The following is a 21198-nucleotide window of genomic DNA, read 5'->3' as shown; positions in this document are numbered from 1 at the left end:
TCAGGCTTTATTAAGAAAATCTCATAGCATGCTTAGCAAGGGGCAAGGAATCACACTCCCCGCAAGTCTTAGTATGGTATTAAATGTGCACACTATGGATCTTTGAGGAAAATTAAGACAAATGTACTGTTGTCCAAAGCAATCAAAAGCATTAGATGTCACTAAAACAACCACCTTATCCATCCCTAGCTGTCAGCAATGGAAAAAGCTGGTTTAATGGGAAAAACACAACTCTGATTTAAAGATTCCTTTCTGTCCACACCTGAAGTAAGTTTAGCTTCTTCACAGGCTTGTAAATGTGAAAAACTAACATGGCCGGCCTTTTAGTTGGTCTGCAGGAAAGACAGGCTACTTTTTACCAATTTTTTTACCAGCACACACTTGTTCTCATCTTGACTGTACAGTTCTCTCACACACAGTTAATGCAGTGAATCAGCAATTATTTTCCTAGTGTCTCCAAGTGTCAAGATTAATTTCACTATCGCTGGTAATAAAATGGTTTCAAATGACATCTTTAATCAGCAAGTAAGAATGCACTCCTCCAATAGAGACAAGCTGTCACAAAAGGTCACCAAAATGTGACAGGATGGAAATTACGTTTGTAACTTCAACTGAAATGTTAATTCCTCTTTAAGTGTTTTCTCAACTATGTTCAGATTTTAAAGTAGAGAGATGTAGCTCTGCAATGAAGTTTCATTTTTAAACCAGAAGCATCTGTAAAAATTTGCTCTATAATCTCAAAAGCAGGTAGATATTTATATGCAAACAAGTATTTCTTGCTGCTTAACTTTCTACCACACAATCATTTGGTCTCTTAATCAACAAATTAACATGAAAAATTAGTATGAACGGAAACCATTTCACAAGAGCAAGATTCTGTTTTTGCCAAAGATTAGTTTCAAAAAAAAGATCCTTAGTTTATAGGTTCATCCACATTTGCATCACCTTTTCCTTACACCTCAGAGCTACATCCCAATTCACTTGAAACTACACTTAAAAATAAATCATAGAATCATAGAATGGTTAGGGTTGGAAGGGACCTTTAAAGGTCATCTAGTCCAACCCCCCTGCCAGGAGCAGGGACATCCCTGACTAGATCAGGTTGCTCAGAGCCTCATCCAGCCTGGCCTTGAACGTTTCCAGGGATGGGGCCTCCACCACCTTTCTGGGCAACCTGTTCCAGTGTTCTATAACTCGCATCATAAAAATTTTTTTCCTAATTTCTAATCTAAATCTACCCCCCTCTATTTTAAAACCATTACCTCTCGTCCTATCGCAACAGGCCCTACTGAACAGCCTTTCCCCATCTTTCTTGTAGGCCCCCTACAAGATCTAACAAATCTAACTCAAACTGCTGTTCCTTTAACAGTCAAGCTCCACTACAGGTTCTCTCCTCGTTGCCTGGTCTTCTCTTTACATTAAACTATAGAGTAAATCCACAGATAGATGAAAATGCATGCAACTGTCATTTACCTTGCAACTACACACAGAGATTAAGCTATTCCAGTGCACCCTTCTTTTTAAAATATTCTGTTTCGTAAAGCCACTAGCACCTCTTGTGTAAATAAGATATGATCTGTATGGTACGCAGAAATATGGTCTTAGGGTTGAAAACACATTTGGAATGCAACTCAGCTAAAATATCCCTTGCCCATATAGACTACTCAGTGCCTCTAGAGGGTTCCCTTCAGTCTTAGTCTAACCAGAATCAATTCTTGATTATTAAAACAATGCTGAATAAAGGTCCTTAATACACACTTTGCCTGAAATTGCAAGTAAGAGCAGCTATTTGCTAAACACAAACAGTAGATGAGAAAGACCTTGACTCAAAATCATGCACTGACATCTCTGACATAGCACATCATGGCCTACATGAACAGCACTGTCAAAGTTTGGTTCAGCCTCTGCAGCTGACTCCTTGCTGCTCATGAACAAGTCCTCTTAGCCACAACACCTTTATTACATAATTAAGGCTGCTTAATTTTTCCATGTACAGTAAAAGTCCAAATTCTTTGCAACCAAATTAAAGAATTAGTAGGCTATGCAACTCAAGAGAAAAACTAACACCCTTTGCAAAGCAAGATTTTTAAGGTAAGAGGAAAATTTCATCAGGATGAGCTCCAGCAATCTAGCTATGTGCTCTGGGAATGTGATTCCAAAATGCTCTGTTGTCTCAAAGACACTGACTCATCTGTAAAGAAAGCAGAAGCACCCAGCTTCCAAGTTCATGCTGTGTGGCACCAATCTTAAAGCAATCCTGTGTGAAGAATCCATGTCTGCAGCCTGGCAAAACTTGAAGTATCATCAAAAAAATACATCTTCTCCCAGTGGTATCTGACAATTAGCCAATAGTATCTGACAATCTGCCTTCATTACTAGTTCACCCCTTTTGCATATCTTGATTCTCTTCAAAAGAGCAGGGCTTTTTCTCCATTATTTGAACTGATATTTTGGGTCAGCAGCAAAATTACGAGAATGGTATACCCTTCTGAAAGCAAAACTTAACTTATGCCTATCTTCCTAATATGACCGTTTAAATTTGACTTTTTATTATTTATTATTATTACCATCACCGTAAAGCCAACATGAAAAAGCAATATCGTTACCCCCAGTGCAGCAGGTATATGCCAGAGAATTTTAAAAGCACCAGTATCAGATACTTGAGTATCCAGGGCACGTGAAGGGCCTTGAAGTTAACTCTCAAAACCACAAGCCAATGTGATTTTATTTATTTACTTTTTTTTTAATAGACTAAAGCAGAGCAGCTGCAAGAAAGTTGCAAATCCGCTGCTTCTCCTGAGCTAGGAGTGGCAAATGCCCTAACTACATGGAGCAGCATTCCTAGAAACACACTTGTGTTGTGCTACACAAGTAAGAAGAAAATACACCCTTTTACACACTGCCTAAAGAACCTAGGTGGTAGAAGAGATCCAGATCGTTTCACGTTAGAAAAGCTGAACGCAGAAAACAGCATTTCGATATTTTTCTAACACACTCCCCAGCAAGTTACAATTTCTCTAGGCCAATCCAACACTAGTAGGAACACAACAGGTTCACAGCACGCTTATGTTCCTGGAGAAAAAAAGCAAACATGCACCTATTTCACAGCAGAACACAAGTATAAGATTTGTGTTATTAACTGAAAATCTTTGAAGGATGGAAGTCCAAAGGAATTTCTTAAAATGTATTCCACCAACATACGTAATGAAGCACAGATCAGATAGCTGCTGCTTGAAAACAGGAAAACTTTCAAAGACACCACAAAGGTCTCAATGAACAAACATAACACAACACGATATGCTTAAACATTCTTCCCAAGGAGACAGACACTACACATACTACAACAGACTATATATGGCTTAGGACAACTTAGATACAGGCCAGGCTAAGTTAGAAGGCGACTATTCTATCTTTCGCCATTAAACTCTTTTCTAAAAGTTTTGGCAAGTCTGTCTTTTACTTTTATTATAGCTCTTCAAAACAATCCACTGCCACAAAACCTCACCTAAAGTTTCTGGAATGTTTCTCCTTTCTCTTGTCACATCCGAGAGCCTAATTATTGTTCCTTCTTTCCGTTCAGTTTTGAAACGTAATCGTCCAGACTCTTCATCGTCATCCTCCTCTTCATCAGACAATTCTTTTGTTTCTTCTTGAAGTTCCAGAGATTCAATAGCTGCCTGAATCACAAAATACAGAGTACATGCAAACTGAAAAATCTACTTTCTTGTGATCATTGAGTGTCAAAGAACAAAGTTTTTTTTACAAGTCTCTTTTTTACAAGTTTTACTGGCATTATATATTATTCTCATACTTAACTAAATGAGTATTTAAGAACTTGGTGAATTTTTTACAAACAAATATATTAAGTATATAATAAGTTATATAGTAAAATCTACTGAGAAAACACATTTTGCTGCAATATTTAAGGGAATATGGAAACTCCAGTTAGAACCACCATTTGATTAAGTAACTACTTTTGCACACACAGCAACATTTTATTACTGAATTGACTAAGATGCAAAGCAGAGATACTACCAGATTCAAGTAATACAAACATTAAATCATTAACATTCTTTTTCATTTGTCATCAATTGTCAGTAGCACATTGTTAAAAAAAAAAAAAAAAAAACAAAACAACTCACACCAATAAAACCAGATAACCTTACAGGCCAATTTTATTCCTCTAGGTAAATATAACTGTACTTGTCTTTACTTTTTCTACTCTTTGAATACTTCCTACTTTTAATTCAGCAATTGATGAAGAGAATAGAGAATACAATTGGATGAAATTGGAATACACTGAACTTGTATATTGGAATACTACTCCCTTTTCCTCATTTAGTTTCCAGTTCTCTCTATAACAGATAACATTTATTTAGACGAAACAATGTCCCAAATGAAAATGGATCCCTCTCCTTCAAATAAAAAAGAAAATTTAAAAAAATCAATTTCATTTTCTTGTGCTTGCATGATAAAATTAATGTTCAGAATGTTACACAAGTCATATTTGATTTCCAGAGTTGAAAATTAGAAGCGTTCTAATACAGTATGATTTTACATAAAATATTTGGTTACTTTGTGTTCGGTTATTTCTTGTACAAGCCTACTTGTTCATTTCTTAAACCCTGCATGTGCATTTCAATTATTCGCAAAGCCACTAAATACATCATAACTTCTATGTGGCTTGAGGACAGTTAAAAATGAATGAAATATAACGTGCAAAAAATGGTTTAATCTTCTAATTAACCAGATTGGTGCAGTAATTTTTATGAAAAAGGCAAAGCAAATGTGTCAGTCAGGTGGACAAATACTAAGTCATATCAAGAAAAAGGACTAATGGCAGAATGGTACAAGAGACTGCAAATTTCCTTATCCAGGAGCCCAGCTTCATCCAAAATGAGACATGGGAAGCAAGATCAGAGACAGGACCTGGCAGGACAGTTCATACTTTAAAAGACAGAACACCACATGAACTCAAGCTCAAAGCTGCTTCAACTTTGGTCTGGTGAATAAATGATCTGCATACTTAGTTACTGGGCTTTTATGTGCTACTGATGCCAAATTATTTTCATTTTATCATCTCCTTATCTCAGAATGTGTTTTATCCATTCCAGGCATGTATTAAACCATTGAATTTCCTGACCTCACAAAAATGCTCTAGGATATAGCTGGAAGAATAGCCAAAGTTTACAAAAAGCTTCAAGGTTTAAATGTTAAAAATATATTTACTTTTATATAACAACTTTATTATATAAAGAAATGCAGCTAAACACAACAGACAGGACAGCAGGCAAAAAAAAATAGTTATCTTTCAAGACTGAAAGAAATCCAAATCTCAAAGGCAAACTCAAATTGAGCACAAGTAGCCTGATTAACATACACATGTATAATCAAAGCACCTCTGAGGACAGGCAGTTGAGACTCATGGAACACAGGAGGGATGCTAGCAAGGAAAGAGACACTAACATGGTTTAATAAAAATAAACAAAAACAAGGGAGAAAGACAAGGTTAGCATTTTACTTTCAGAAAAGGGACTGTAAAAGAGAAAGGAGTAGTAATACCTCTACCAAAGCTACGTTTTAAAATATCATAAACAAAGTAATTTTACTGTCCCAATGCTTGTCTTTAAAACTTTCCCTTCAGGATCAGGATTTGGAAGTTAGAACTGCAGTGGTAGTTTTGTGAAACATGCTCTCATTACAGAGCCTCCTGCTTTACTTTAGAGCATAAAACGCAGACACACCCATAAGGGGTCCATACCCCTTAAAAGCCTATGTTGGAATTCCAGTTCTCATTCATGAAAGACTGGTCTCAGTCACAATCTCATCAGTCATACTGAAGGAGACACAGAGATGGTGGTATCTGTTAACGTCACTGTTTAATATTTTATAGTAAAAACACTTGTGTGAGGCTCTACATGTGGCTCAGACTGCAGAATCAGGACTAGAATGGTTAATACAGTCTGCATTGTTCTGAAAAACTTTGCTATGCTTTAATGAAATGCTGCAGAAAATACCTGTGGAAACTCCACTGCCTTTTGATAATTATTAATTCTGGAAAAAAAACATACATCCATTCTAAAAAAAAAAAAAATGCAAGTTGTAACAGACTACAAGACAATTCCTTTCCTACACAACAGTAAAAAACATTTCCCAAACTCTTCTGGACCAGCACTCTTCTATTCTTAGCTACTTATACCAATTTGGCAGTCTTCTGGGTCTAACTCATTTTATTCATCAATGTAATGCTCATGCCACCTATTAACAAACAACAGCCACACAAGTGTCAAATATCAAAGACAAAAAAAAACCCCAAAAAACAAAGGAGCTAATGAAAAAGCAAGCACCAAGGAAAGGCAGCGCTCAAGAATGCTAACTGACCCATGTCCAAGTCCGATTACACGTATTATTGAGGGATTTATATTAGTTGCAATGGAAACACAAACATGTCTGACAGCCAACCATATGTTCTCTACATATATATAGCTCCAGCAAAGGATATGTGAATTGTGTAGGAGCACACACCCTTCCTCTGCAATTTGTTCAATAGTTGTAGCACACAAGACTTCTTTAGATCATCTTTTCCAACTTCTAGCCTAAGAGGATGCATTGTTTTGCCAAGATTACAGTATATGAATGGATCCTATGTTTCAAAAGAAGTTTATACAGGAGAAGAAACAAGTGCAGATACTGTATTAACATATACTAGTACTTACAGGATTCTATTTAATACTTACTAATCATTAATATCTCTGCATACACATAAAGAGTCCTTGAACAGCCATTTGAGGTCACTTGACTGGACTAGCCAGCCAAGGCTTCTTAGCAGCTCTCCTCAAAGGGAGCTTAACATTTCCCATTATGACACCTCGCACAAAGCTACCAAAGAGCTTTGCTGACTCTTCCTTACAAAGAAAAATAATGACCTTTCTTTTATCACAAGGTTAGAGTTTTCTGCCATCCTCATTAAATAATTACACCATAAATCCTAGTTACTGACCAGAACTCGCTGTGCTGGGTTATGATCTGCTACGGAGCGAGTGCTTCTGCCCCGAATAGCTTACCATGCAGCTGCAGGACTGATAGCCCAAAGAAAGCAGGAGAAAACCCGAACTAGTCAGCATGATAAACGCTTATCTTCGCACAGTATTCTCCTAAACATGGGATCATCAAGTGTTCTAGACAGCTTTGTGCCAGAGAGTGCAAAGATGTACAAAACAGGTAAGCGTTGTAAAGGCTAAACCAGACTCCTTCCACGTGAACATTACAAAGATGAAACAAAAGACTAGCTAGAATTAACTAGCTAGAAAATAAGCAGTGGAGGCTTCTACCTGAGGCTCACACTGAAGCAGCAGCAATTGCTCAATCCTAAGGGACCAAGAAATAACCGAGAGCAGATAGGAGGATGTTACACCTATTCCAAGGGCACCTCCACTTCACAGATGAAAAATGGGAACAAAAAAAAAAAAAAACTTAAGAGCTTCTAAATACATCTAAAACTTGGCTGTTTTGATTTGCACTCTTTTAACCATTTTCTTCCAGGCTGACAGGTAAGTGTCTTCAAACTCGAACAAAAGAACTAAAATGCCTACGTTTTGGCTAAACACAGATGCAACAATTCAACAGACATATTGGTCTTTTTTTTTTCCAAAGTCTGTATTCTATCAAAAGAAAAATAGTATGCAGCACTTCTTCATGAAACATTTCCTTGACTCAGGTCCTTATCTTTTCTTATCAGCATAAAGTAAGACATGGTATAAATTTATACAATGAGAAAGCTCGTATCATCGACTTCACAGAATATTAGTTCCAAAATTGTAAAACAAAGAAATTATGGCTTCTAATTTTAGGAGGTTATATTTTAATGAACATTTTGTAGAAATAATTAGTGATATTATTACTCTAAATATATTTGGGACATGACAACTCACGTAACTGACAGTTTCAGCACATCTATTTGCTGCTGAAACTTCTAGGTATTAGGTTTTGCTTTGTACCTTAGGAAGGGAAAAATATTTTCTGAAGCATAACTACATTTTTCAAAGAAGCTCCAAAAACAGTGCTATTTATTCAAAATTCAAGTTCTAAGCACTGTCTCAAACTAAATATCAAGTGAAAAAGCATGCCAGAATGCAATCTGGCCAAGGACACAAACTTTTCCTGCCTATTCCTCACATCTCCCACCTGAGTGCCACTTTTAACAGGTCTCTCATTTCCCTTATTCACCAGTTTCCTGCCATCATGTTCCAATTCCCCAGCCAGTCAGCTTTTCTCTTGCTTTACAAAATTTCTTCATGCAATACAGTAAGAGGTTTTATTTGGTCTTAATGTGGAAACTGCTTAAAATACAACACCAAACACTTTACTCTATCAGCTCGCTCTCAGTTATTCAGATGCCAAAGTTGAACCAAGAAATAATAATGCTGTTTATTTGTACTGCATCTATTAGAGCTCCACTCTTGTGTTGCATTTTCTATAGAAGAATGTCAACTACTACGCTTGTTTACAAGCAGTGAATGTTATGAGATATAAGGAGGACTGCTGTTATATAACACTCAACTGAAGACCAAGAACAAAAAAAACCCAAAAACAAAACAAAACAAAAACAACCACAAAAAAATATTCAGGGCTGGAGGCATGCATCTAACTACGTCATAAACAGAAGTGTATACTCTGCAAAGGTTCCCTCTCTCTATGGTATTCTCATTTGGAGAGTGCAATTATGAGCTACTGACAAATATAAATAGGCTACATATGAAGTAAAGGAACAAGAAGATGGTACTATTTTGGAAACAAGAAACCTGTGGTAATCTGCAACCCATCAGAATACAGCCAGGATGTAGATCAACTGAATAAAGATGTGACCAAAACATTCACATTACACGATGAACAAATTCTCCGAGAGCTCTATTAACAAATTCAATTAAAAACTTGCATTAGTGTTATCTTTTGAACTAAAGGAATTTAATTCTGAATTGGACTAATCTAGACAACATGATTACAGAATTCTCACTAGTTCATACTCTGAAAATGAAGCTGTGCTTTTTTAAAGCACTAAGTTTGACAGTGAATCCCATCTATATATTTAATCTTACAATATATGCAGTGCTTTCATCGTCCCATTCAGACTGCGGCTGCAGATAGCACAAACACATAAGGTTGCTTTTAAAACAGCAAAAAGAAAGTGTATATAATCCAGTGAATGAACAAAAGGTGTTAAGTGTTCCACAGTTCTTTGGAAAGGTGGATTTAATATTTAGGAAGTAGGAAATTAATTACATTAAGGTGTATTTGGAATAAGATGTAATGCTTGCAACAGTGGAGACGGTCGGTCCCTTTCAATGCATCTCTCTTCACCTACCAAAGAATGTTGTTTTATTATAATAAATTTGATACAAATACAGTATCACAGCACACCTATTTGTTAGAACGTCACAGAAGAACACTGCTATGTCTTTGAGGAATTAATTTCCTGATGAGTTAAAGCTCCAAAGAGGGAACACACTCTGACTACACTTCTCAGCAGGTAATCCATTCAATCCTATTTAATTAAGAACTGGAATAAAACTAATATTAAAGCAGATTCCTGGTGGGAAAAGGAAAAAATCCCACATCAAAAACTTGCTGCAAATTAATAACAGATATGATACCACTGTTCCAGGCCATAACTAGTGAACGTATACTTGACAGTTTTTGGCATAAGCTTTCTTCTTGCAAATGAAGGAACTCATCTTTCCCCTAATCGAAGAATTAAGATAAACTTCAAAGATTTCAGTCTCAATACAACTTATTCCAACAATCTGACCTAACATACAGAACCTTCCATGCTCACATTCCTCCTCAAAGTGGGATACCCAAGAACTGCATCTACACTCCCAACAGCAGCAAATTATCTACATGGAAAGTGAGGTACCATAGCTCTTAAGAGATTCAACAGACAGTCTACAGTATTACTATTATTATCCTACCAAAACAGGCCCCTGAAGTTTCTAATGTTGAAGCTAGGATTAAATATGGACCTTCTGAGCTCTCCTTTATATTTTTCATCCCAAGGGGGAGAGGGGATCTGATGTATCTGACAATATAGATGCTATCACAATTCATCTTATACAAAGAGTAATATCACCAATAATTCAACACTGGCAAAGTTACATCAGTTCTTACCCAGTAACGTGGACAATTCTCCAAATTCAAATTCTGAAACGACTGTTATTTTAAATTTCCATTAAATTCACACAACATACCTCTTCCGATTCATTCGTTATTGTCTGGGATTCTTCTAGTTCCTCGTCAGCTGTATATTCTTCTTGTTCTTCCATTCCTTGCTCATTATATGACTGCATGTAGTCTTCATCCTAAGGCAATAACACAAGAAGGTGAGAAGACACAGGCCAACTTTACACAATCGCAAACCCATAAAGAGATGGTGTCTGTATACATTGTTATTGTTTCCAGAACTGGAAGAGAAGTATTGTATCTAACAAAATTGCCAATTATAAGTGACATATCATTTAAGGTATAATTAGCAGGGCTTTTAACTAGACAGTAATTCCAATATTAGCAAAAATATAACTAAAACAGTTTTCTTTCAGATCCCAGCAAGGTCATCATACAGACCCCATCTACTACCGTTTGCCCCACCTACTCCTGTATTTCTACATCCTTTGATTACAAGTTCATGAAGCATACACTGCAGTTTTCTTACCAAAGGAAACATGCACCTATAGCACATATACACACACCAACATCAGATTTTACCCCACTGAAAATACAAACATTCTGAAAATAAATCTGCAAGTACTTACATAGAAATGAGTTAAATTCTCAACAATTATGAACACGAGTGAAACCCTTCCTAAGTAAGTTTGCTTGCATTTTAGAACACCTCACTGATCATCTAAAGTTTTAACTAAGGTTAAATAATTTCACTAGCAATTAAAGCCAGTGCATGTTCTCTAATACACTGCTTAAATTATATTGAATTATGCAGGTGACATTTTCTGAACTAACCTCCAATCTCTTTATTCAGGTTTAGACAGTTCTCAGTTACAAAAAGGATGAAGGAGCAGGACATCAATCACTTTGCGATATTAGCACCTTAAAGATGTCTTTAGCAGGTCAATAATCTTTTCACCTTCGAAGGACTTTATCAGATCTTGTCTAAAGCCTGGATAAAAGCTTTTGCATTAAGTACTTCTAACAATTGGCAGTGTATCTCCACCACACAAAGCTGTTTTCTTCCTTAAGGATACAATCCTCAAGGTCATGATTCTCAACTGCCTTCCAGCATGACAAAGGAGCATTACCTACCGCCAAACAAGCTGTCAACACAAACTTTGTCACAGCCTAGATAAAGAAACTGGCAGACAGTGATAATAGGTCTAATTTCCCCTCCTCCCCAGGGAGGTAAACAGATTTCAAATCAGTCTAAAACCCTATGCACGTGAAGCAATGTTATCTTTGAAGATACAATAGAAAGAAACTCACTGTAAATTCATCTAGGGGTTCATTGATTTCAAGGTCTAGCACTTCATCATCTTCTCCAGGCTCTTCCCCATATTCTATCTGGTCTTCTGTCAGTTCAGGATCGTTGCCTTCATAATGTCCTTCCTCTGCATACTCTGAAGCATATACCTCAGGTGCTTCAGATTTGTCATAAACAATTTCATCTTCCCCTTGGTCATACTCAGACTCATGTTCTATTGATCGATCATTGATGGTCTCAGAGAGTTCGTATGATGTAAGCAGGCCAGATGTAGCATTGAGGCTAACTGTGACACCTTGAGAACTATGGTATAGGGGGGAAAAAAAATTCAGAGGTTGAAGCATAACCATCAACTACTCACAAAGACTCAGCAAACAAAGCCAAACACAAATTCTCTAAGTTGGTGGACAAAATTATTCCTCACACACTATTTGACTCCACGCCATATTCTCAAAATGCATACTGTACCACAGCTTATCACCAGCTGCAGGCTATTTGACCAGGAGAATCAAACCAACCAGACGGTTTAGCAGGTCAAACTGGCAAAAGCCCTGCTTGGTAACCAAAGCAGACTGGATTCAATTTTAATTCCAAGACTAACAAAAACTACACAAAATTACTACAACTGCAGCTGGTTTTCCAGTCTTTCAAAATAAGCTAGTAAATTATTTTTATTAAATGCATTTACATTGTTCTTTCGTGATTATCTTGAATTCAAACCTACGTTTTTAGGACAGATTTAATGTTCTACTCAAAACAACACAAAATAGTCAAGAACTGCCATTAAATGCCCTAGACATTCTGAACTAGTATTGGCACAGACATTAAAAAAGCAATCAACATAAAAGCTGAAAAAACTATAATCTGGAGGAAAAGCAAATCTCAGAATGTACTGTTTACAACAGCTAGTGCCATCAACACATAAAAGAGTGCCTAACCAACAGCAGACTAGTTATAAAAGCAGGCAGTGGAAGCTGCCATTGATTTGAGTGCTCTGGGTACAAGGAAAACAAAGATTTTTTTCTTTTTTTTTTTTAATTACATTCCTAATATTCACTATTTTCATAAGTTTGGGGGAACAAGATCCAGGCATCTTTGAGCTATTTGCATCTATCAGGGAAGATCTAACATGAAAACCAAGACATTATGCAGGATTATTATTATCCTCCCAACTACAGAGACATAAGTGAGTATGAAGAGAAACAGTGGGAGAGGGGAAGGGAGTGGAGCAAGGCTCTCGCTCCCTGGCAATATAACTACTAAAAATGCAAAACTGGTCTACAGAAACCTGCTTCCACCAAGCACTGTTATCACACTTCAGATACTTTATCATCACTCCTGCAGTCACACAGCCATCTCTACTGCCCAGGGCTCACAAGAAGGAAATCCAGAGAAGAAACTGCAAGGACTGTAACTGGGATTCCCCATTTTAAGGGAACAGTCAAATCCTCATTCATGCAGGGAGGAAAACAGCAGTCACTGTAGAGACTGATGGTCTGAGGTATTTTACCACACTCTCATCAGTCCAACACAGGGACAGGACTCCTTACCCTACTTCCAGCCAAGAACAGAAAGGATATCTCAGAGCAATACATATATATACACTTTTTAAATGTGTGTATATATAACCATATCCATCCAGACCACATGCCTTCATAGCACGCAACAAGTGAAGGAAAAGCTGGCGAAACACAAAAGCTCTGTAAACATTTATAAACAATTGTAAATACACAGGAGATGAAACAATGTCTTTTTTATAAGCTTTTTAAATAGATCTGAGATAAACTGATTAGATTCAAATTAAAAAAAATTATTTTACTGAAATGCTAACAATGCCAATGAACACATTATACATACATCTTTAAGTAGCAGCTAGGTAAAAAGTAGAACTATGTTTAGTATATACTAACAACTTCAGTTTAGTAGTTATTAGTTATCCGTAGTAGTAGTCACTAATAGCTTTGAGTTATTCAAAATACAAGATTCAAAAAAGAGATACCGAAATTCTTGTTCCTCTTCATTGTCACTTTGCAGAAGATCATCATTTAGCTCTTCATCTGACAAGTCCGACTGATTCTAGGTTTCAGAAAAAGTCAGTCATGAACATAGAAAAGGATGTAGACTTTTAACTAAGTACTGAAACTATTGAAACTTCTGAACACTCGGTATTTTTTATGCAGAACACATCTGAACTAAGACCACCTCTTCAATGAGATTACTTAATTTGATGAGAAAAGACAACAAATCCAAAAATAATTCTTTGACAGTCTTATGGAAATTTACAAAACTCAAATTTGCCTAGCTGTCAACACTTTTCACTGACGCATTTCCAAATACAGACAAAGGTGACAACTCACTTAAGAAATACCAGGAATAAAGAAAGGCTAGCTTTAGTGCTCATCTTTAACTGCTTTGTAACCTTGATGCATTAGGCAAGTCAAGAAAAAACACTGCTACTAGAGTTCCTAGAAAACAGAAATATTTAGGAGACTGGAGGAAAGGATATGATGATATGAAGGAAATTTTTAAAATATGATTAGTTTGTAAGTGAAGAAAGAAAATAGAAGAAAATATTGTGCCTTTTCTGAACTCCTCCTAATTTGTCTAACATACTTTCAGTTCCTTAATTTATGTTTGGTTGGGGTTTTTTTTTTTTTTTTTGCTTTTTTTTTTTTTTTTTTAAATAATTACCCACTAGGATGAGGTAACTGCAGTCCTGCTAAGCAAGATTATTTCCATCCCGAAAGTAATAGGGACAGAAAGGTTATACAAGGGTAGAATTATCTACAAGTACTGGGATGAGATTAAGTAGTACCAAGTTTAGCCTACATAGCTCAGGGAAAATTCCCTGAGAAATCTATTATTACTCCATCATACAAGTCCATATCCACATATACTGCTTAGAGCCCTGTAACGTGGAAAAAAAGTGAGAACAGAAAAAGCGCAAGAACACAATACATTGGAGAAATCTCGTATTGGTTAGTACCCATATGGCTTTTTTTTTTTTTTTAAATAACTTTATCAACTCAGGTTTCAACTCCAAAGATGTAAACAATATAAATGATTATCTTTTTTTAGAATTGCATAACACACATCTGCAATCTCTACCCTCCTGGAATTTTATTTTATTTTTTTAACCAGTATATGAGACAAAGGACATGGGGGGACTCATTTCTGTTCTCCAGTGCTACTGCTACCATATTCTTCCCTCACTGTAGAAGGGGAAATCCTCTGCTTGCTGGTTAGACAAAGTAGCAGTAGATTGTGTGCAGCAAGTGGATGTTTAACAGACAGCATTGATTGCTTTTTTTATTTACTCTCTGGCAAATACTGCTTGTATTTTGATAAATAACTTTTAATAGCCAGGAAACTGGCAACTGAAGTGAATTCTCCAGAATATTAATCAGCGCTCAGGAGGCGCAACTGGGCTTTTTCTGTTTGTTTTTTTTTTTTTTAATTGTTAAGTCAAGATGAGCTACACAGAAACTGATCTAGAGAACCATCTCCTTTTTGAACAGTGTGTTATGAGAAGAAACACTATCTCAAAAAAAACCACATTTGTTCTAGAAGTTGTATTTTTAAAAGCCAAATTTGGATGTACTTCACAAGAGGAAACGGAGCTCTGGGTGCAGAGCACCCTGGCAACAGGGCAGATCTCAGGTACCTGTGTCTGTCAGGCTTTGAGGAGGTGACCGTAAAAATACGCAAAAGGCCATACCAAACAACTGAAGTGGGTAAGTTGAAAACATTCACTCTTTAATATCTGTAATGATCCACTTTAATGCACCTCTCTTACCTTTTTGCCAGTTAGCAAATCCTCTCCAAGTAAGTCATCGTCAAGTTCACTGGAAAACATTAACAAATTTAAGAAGTTCAACCTTAGAAAACAGAAGCAAACACCATATAGGCCATGTGCCTTAAAAAAAATAACTTGAGGAGAACTGTTACACAAAGCTTTCCTTTCAGCAAAACATTCAGCAAGCTGAAAAAGGAGACACATATTTCAAATGAAACAACAGACCATACATATTAAGTAAGATTGTTGTTACTCAGTCATTTCATTTTCATATGCTTTCCTTTCTTTCCATTTTCCTCCAACTCTAACACAGCACATGGACCTAGAAAAAGTGCAAGCATTTAAAAACACTGTTTGTGAGGTCCCCACTCTAGATCCTTCAAGGCTGTTTGGGCTTATTATCCAAACCGCTGTTTCCCATCTCTCCAGGAAAGAAGCAAGTGAGACAGTAATGTTCTCTAGGCAAAATTCAGTCTACAGGCCACCATGTGGCCCAAGCTGCACATCAGCAAGGAGGCACTGGGGAGGCCACCTGGTGTGGGAGGCACTTTGGTCTAGATGTTTCATAAATACTTTATTCCCTCCTCCTCAAGTTGAGGGTAAGGTCAAACAGACTTCTGTAGGATGACAAAATCAAATGCCTGTTTCACCATCTTGGTAGGTGTGGCTCAGAGTTCAGGAAACACAGAAATACCTGGCTTACAAAACTACTGCCATCACACAGCATCTGTCCCACAAGTAGGATGCAACACGAAGAACTACAGTCCAGATTAGTTAAACTTTAGGACAACTGTTTAATCTCATTCTTCCTTCAGTGAAAGAATTATCTAGTCACAGTAATAAACAGATTTCCTCTTCTATAATAAACACTTCCTACTGACAAACACCCGTATTAGTGCACGCATGTCCTAATACTGAAATGAGATGCCAATGATTTGACACATAAGCTATAATTCAATGTGAACCTATTTCTACCAGCACACCTTAAAAAAAAAAAAAAAAAACACACATAAACGACCCACAACAAGCAAAAAAACCTGTGCTTTACATAGTACATAAAAATAAAACATCCCAAAGTGAGAATGAGCTACAGGAACAGAATGGGACTATGTGTAAGAGTTCCTTCAGACTCTACAGGAAATACTTGAAAACAAGGAAGCCAATCCCAAGACATAAATCAGTGCTAAAAGTTGTTTTTGCAGATGGATACATCTCTTTCAGAGCTGGTTACTGCACAGATAAAGCAGAGGAGGAAATAAAAATCTTGTCAGCCCTTAATAGGATGTTATCATCAGCACACAGTATTTGTCCATAGTTACTGATCTCAAACAGTTCCAGGAATGACTTAACATTAACAAATAGCAATTTTTTTTGTGCTCACTGCAATATTAAACAAAAATTGGGATGCAAGACATCATACATTCCAAAGAGCAAACTGACTAGAATTTAAGCCCTTTATTTCTGAAACTGAAAATTCTACATAAGAGAAATTGTTTCAAAAAAATTTAGAACCAAAATTGAAGTAGGAAAAAGTCACTAATCTCTTGAGCTGCCAGTAATCTGACAAATGTACCAAAACGTCTGAACATACTTCCTAGCACTACAATCCTGACTACACTGACAGCTTTTAATAAAATTGCACTAGAGAAATTCCAAAAGACAGCAAGAGAATGTGTTACAGCAGCATTCAAAGACAAAAAGCATGTTCAGATAGTAAGAAATTCAGAACAAAAAGGAATGGAAAAGAAAGCAAAATAGGGCTATTCAATATATTACAAAAAAGTGCCCCCAATGTGATTTTTTTAAAAGATTAAACATTTGGTCAATAGAAGTAATTGCATACATATTCTATATTTTTTTAAAGCTCTCGCTTATTACTCGAGAGTCAAAAAAATAACACTAGCCCATAAATCAAGCTTATAACACAAAAAAAAGTATTGCACAGAATGGTCCTCAAAACCTATTAAAATATGTCATTCAATATTTTCATTGATAAATCAAAAGAAAAATCATCATTGATAAGTTTTTGAATAAACAAAATAACAGTGAAAAGCCTGCACAGTAAAGCAGATCTATCTCAAGCTCCTTTTAAAATAGTCAAATCTGAAGTTATCTATCAGAAAAAAGAGGGACCAGAATTACCAGATCTAACTATTAAAAAAAAAAAAAAAAAAAAGAAAAAACCACAGATACTGGAAGATCTTAGGCTAGCTGAGAAAAACAGACAAAAATGAATGGTTGCAATCTGATACCACACAAGAGCACATAAAATATACTGTACGGGAATAAAAGTACACATCTGTGACAGTTCCAAAGGTAACTCACCCTCACTATCATCAAGACACAGATCTTTCAAAAAATCACAATTCTAGGTAATTAGGGTTAAGATAATCTAAGAGTTCACTGCTCTCACGAGAGATGGACTCATTTCCTCCCCCTTCTCAACTCTCAATACTCAACATTCCCCTTACTGAATAAATTCAGCTCACCAAATGAGGAAGAGAAAATAATGATAAAAAAGACAAGACAACAAAAAGTGGAAAGTTTTCTGCCAGTGTGGAGAAACGAATAATCTCCGAGAAGGGTCAGAAGAAGCAAATTTCAGCAAAAGTCAACTACTAAATCAGCCCTGTCATCTCACAGGGTAGCACCAGAACTGCATGTTTTTCCCAAACCTAAGCTTTGGGCTACTTACAGAGATAAATGTATACATTAACAGCCCATGATAAAGACGTCAGACTGGGCCTTTCTGGCCTCCAATTTCATGAGCATGCCTCATTAAACATGAGCAGTAGCAAGGACACAAGTGTTTCAGGAAAAGAATTTGTAAAATAATGTAATGGGAAAAATTCTCCAAGAACAATGTTACACTTGATACTCCTAAATAACAGGGACCTTCCAACTCCTAGTTATCACCCTCCAGTGTTTGAGAAAGGAAAGAGATCTGGAAATTCAAAATTATTTAAATGACTGGGGGATGGGACTCAGTTAAGTAGCCACACAGTACAGAGTTGATGGTTGATTAAGATGTATGACTAACAGCATAACCACCTCACCCTCCTCCACAGAAAAAGTGATTTAGGTTGCAAAACAAAGCATGAAGGATTATTTTTTTTTTTTTAAGTCTGCTGTGTTCATTTAGCCTTTTTTTCCATCTTCAAGAAACTTTGTCCTATACTGAATTAGGCAAGTAGCTAAAAAAATTCAGGTAACAGGCAACAACACACCCTTGTACAGCATTTGTAATTGATCAGACAATCATAGAACCTAACACTTCCAAAATTAGCTTGGAAATCTAAAAAGAACTAAAAATAATTTAAAAATATAATAAAAATTCCAAGACATGCAAATAAAATAATATTCTACTAGATACAGTTGTAAAAAAAATTTCTGAAATTATCAGGAAGATGAAACTCTGGAATCTCCAATACTGCACCTGAAATCACTTCCCCTACAATTTCACTAAAGAACAATATTATTTTTTATCATGTATCTTAAATTATACACAGATAATAATAAACATATAAACAAAACCTTTTTGCTAAAACAGAATCCTTGCACGCTTCACAATCTCAGCTTACTGAAAATACTCTATAACCTTTCTCAAGTCCTACCACAATAACCGCCACAGGGAGTTTACTATTAGCAATAAGCTTGTAACTTCTGATACAACGGCTGTTTGACCCTTCCACATTTTCTGATGTGGTAAGATTAGAACAGCTAAAAACAAATGTGACCAGCCAGCATCTAAGAGCCCATCTATTCATTCCATGAAGTCAAAGACAAAACACTCAGAAGTTATTCCAGTACAAAGCATTTTGCCAGTAATACTGTTTTCAGTGTTTCTGAATACCCAGAGCTGGGGCTGGGAGGCAGTACAGTGAACCAGCCTAAACAAGTTACTTTAATTACATTCTCAAATCAGATCAGTTCCTTGACGCAGTTCACAATCCAACCCACAGCTGGCATGACAGACAGCAGACACCCCTCACCAGCACACAGAACATCCTCTATATTGAAGCTATTGTCCAAATTCCTTATTCACTCTTGCTCACCTCCTATAGCAATGAAAACTACCCACTTAACCTAGCAGAAAAGCATGGAAGAGGAAATTAATCCCTCTGGAATGATTATAAATGTAGAGCAGCTAGGGCTGCTCCAAGGGCTCAGCTCAGTGGAAAACTACTTAGGGTAAAATTTGTTTACTATAGTCACTTGAATTATTACTAAAAAAGACAAAAATCTGTTTGAAACGTATTTTTCCTCCTTTTTACAGTGAAAACCACTGGCAAAGTCTGAACAAGTCTCTCTGTTACTAAAAATGAACAATAAAAAAAAGCAAACCCACAAAAAAGTGAAGTTTTCTCCCACAAGGACAAGTCTATCCTTGAGTCAGGTCTTCCCCAACTAGAGTGCCTTCACATGAAAGAACATGCTCTTATTCTCTCGTACAATACTTCTAAATCTTTACAACAGTCATATTTTTTCAATAGAAGCCCATACATAAGCTCCACTACTCTCCCTCAATGTAAAACTGAAGTAGGATTTTGAGGACAAGAATTTAAACATTTATTGGAAAAAAAAAAAAAATTAGTTGGGCAAATTCAAGTACTAGCAAATTCTAACTATTTAAACCACTGAGATAATCTAAATATTTAAAAGGAAAATCAGGATATTAATTGTGAAGTTAATTACACATCACAAATACTTTGTATTTATCCAATTTTACATGGTATCTCTTCACAGCACTCCCTATATTCCTCAAGGCAAGTATATGGTTGGCACAATCTGGCATCGGCTGACACACGCGTAACAACCAACATCTTCATTAGTGTGCTTCAAATGTGTGCTACTCCAAGTGCTAGAATACAAAATGCCAGAATGGGAAAATAGAGCTATGTAATTCAGCATACAGAAACTGAACATGAAGATATTCTACCTACCTGTCCCAGTCGTCATCTCCAGCTCTTCTTCTCCAAGACCTTTCTGCTCCAGGCTTATCAAACTGATCAAAGTCATCATCTGTAAAGAAGGTGAGTACATTAATTAATTCTTACTGAAATGAAAGGTTTCTGAAACAACCACATAGGTGGGATTTTTATATGGGGTGTTGTTTTTCAGAAGACACAAAAATAACTTTTTCTACTTTCCATGGTAACAGGAGGCAAACAGACAAATACCAACATGCTTCAATAATAAAAAACCATAACTTTCTATACAGCTTTCCCTCTTCTCACTATTAAGGTGAGCATCATCTGAGGAAAACCGAGTACGAGATAAATCACTGGAAAATTTGGCCAATGAAGGTCATCCCAGAGACAGGAGCTCCCCAGAAAAGCACAAAACCGAGGTGCAATAGAAACTATGGGAACCACGTCTGCCAGATTTCTGCTTCCCTTGAGGGCCACAAGCTCATCTATCCACACTGAGTCTGCAAAGGTACTTTGAAAATAGGGGTGAACCTCAGGTTAGCACAAGGCAGGATGGTACCAGCAACCTAAAAGAGGGAAGTCAGGTATAATACACCATCAATTATCTCAACTGGGTTATTTAAAACACTAGGAGTCATTGAAGCAGGTACACTGTGTACCTAAGCATGCACTTTCAAGAGAAAATGAGTGCTCCGTGTGTTTCTGTCAACAAGTACCCTCACTTTAGTCTATCAAATCACAAACTACTTTTGTATAACTTCGTTTGCAAATGTCAATTCTGCTACTTTAAAATATAAAACTTCCATTTATCTGCAAATGACACGCAAAGCTCATCTGCTGCGTTCAGACATCCAGATGCCTCATTATCTGTAAACTGCAAGCACATACCTTCAGAAACACTCAAACCTCACTCCCCCTGCCTGTGGTTACAGCCCAACAGAGAACGCGTGCCTGGAATTAGCATACTTTCATACATTTTAACGATT

The 21198-nt window shown here is 36.5% G+C and overlaps 1 protein-coding gene across 8 annotated transcripts in view; it reads right to left on the bottom strand.

Annotated features, from left to right (window-relative positions):
• RBM33 (RNA binding motif protein 33) overlaps positions 1–21198 on the bottom strand; it is a 99557-nt gene that overhangs the window by 68808 nt on the left and 9551 nt on the right. For all 8 annotated transcript variants that reach the window (XR_015257801.1, XR_015257802.1, XM_086741842.1 and 5 more), the window contains exons 2-7: positions 20225–20303; positions 15282–15330; positions 13485–13561; positions 11488–11788; positions 10245–10355; positions 3506–3677 (exon numbers count right to left, since the gene is read on the bottom strand). Coding sequence is in view for 6 of the 8 variants with exons in the window: in XM_086741842.1 (XP_086597968.1) it covers positions 3506–3677; positions 10245–10355; positions 11488–11788; positions 13485–13561; positions 15282–15330; positions 20225–20303 (789 nt within the window). In the remaining 2 variants the exon portion in view is untranslated. The remainder of the gene's footprint in view (positions 1–3505; positions 3678–10244; positions 10356–11487; positions 11789–13484; positions 13562–15281; positions 15331–20224; positions 20304–21198) is intronic.

This window comes from Chlamydotis macqueenii, chromosome 2 (assembly GCF_036417535.1).
Source record: "Chlamydotis macqueenii isolate bChlMac1 chromosome 2, bChlMac1.mat, whole genome shotgun sequence".
In the NCBI taxonomy this organism is placed as follows: Eukaryota; Metazoa; Chordata; class Aves; order Otidiformes; family Otididae; genus Chlamydotis; species Chlamydotis macqueenii.
The sequence above is the reverse complement of the archived record's forward strand: the minus strand, read 5'-3'. Positions and strand labels throughout refer to the sequence as shown.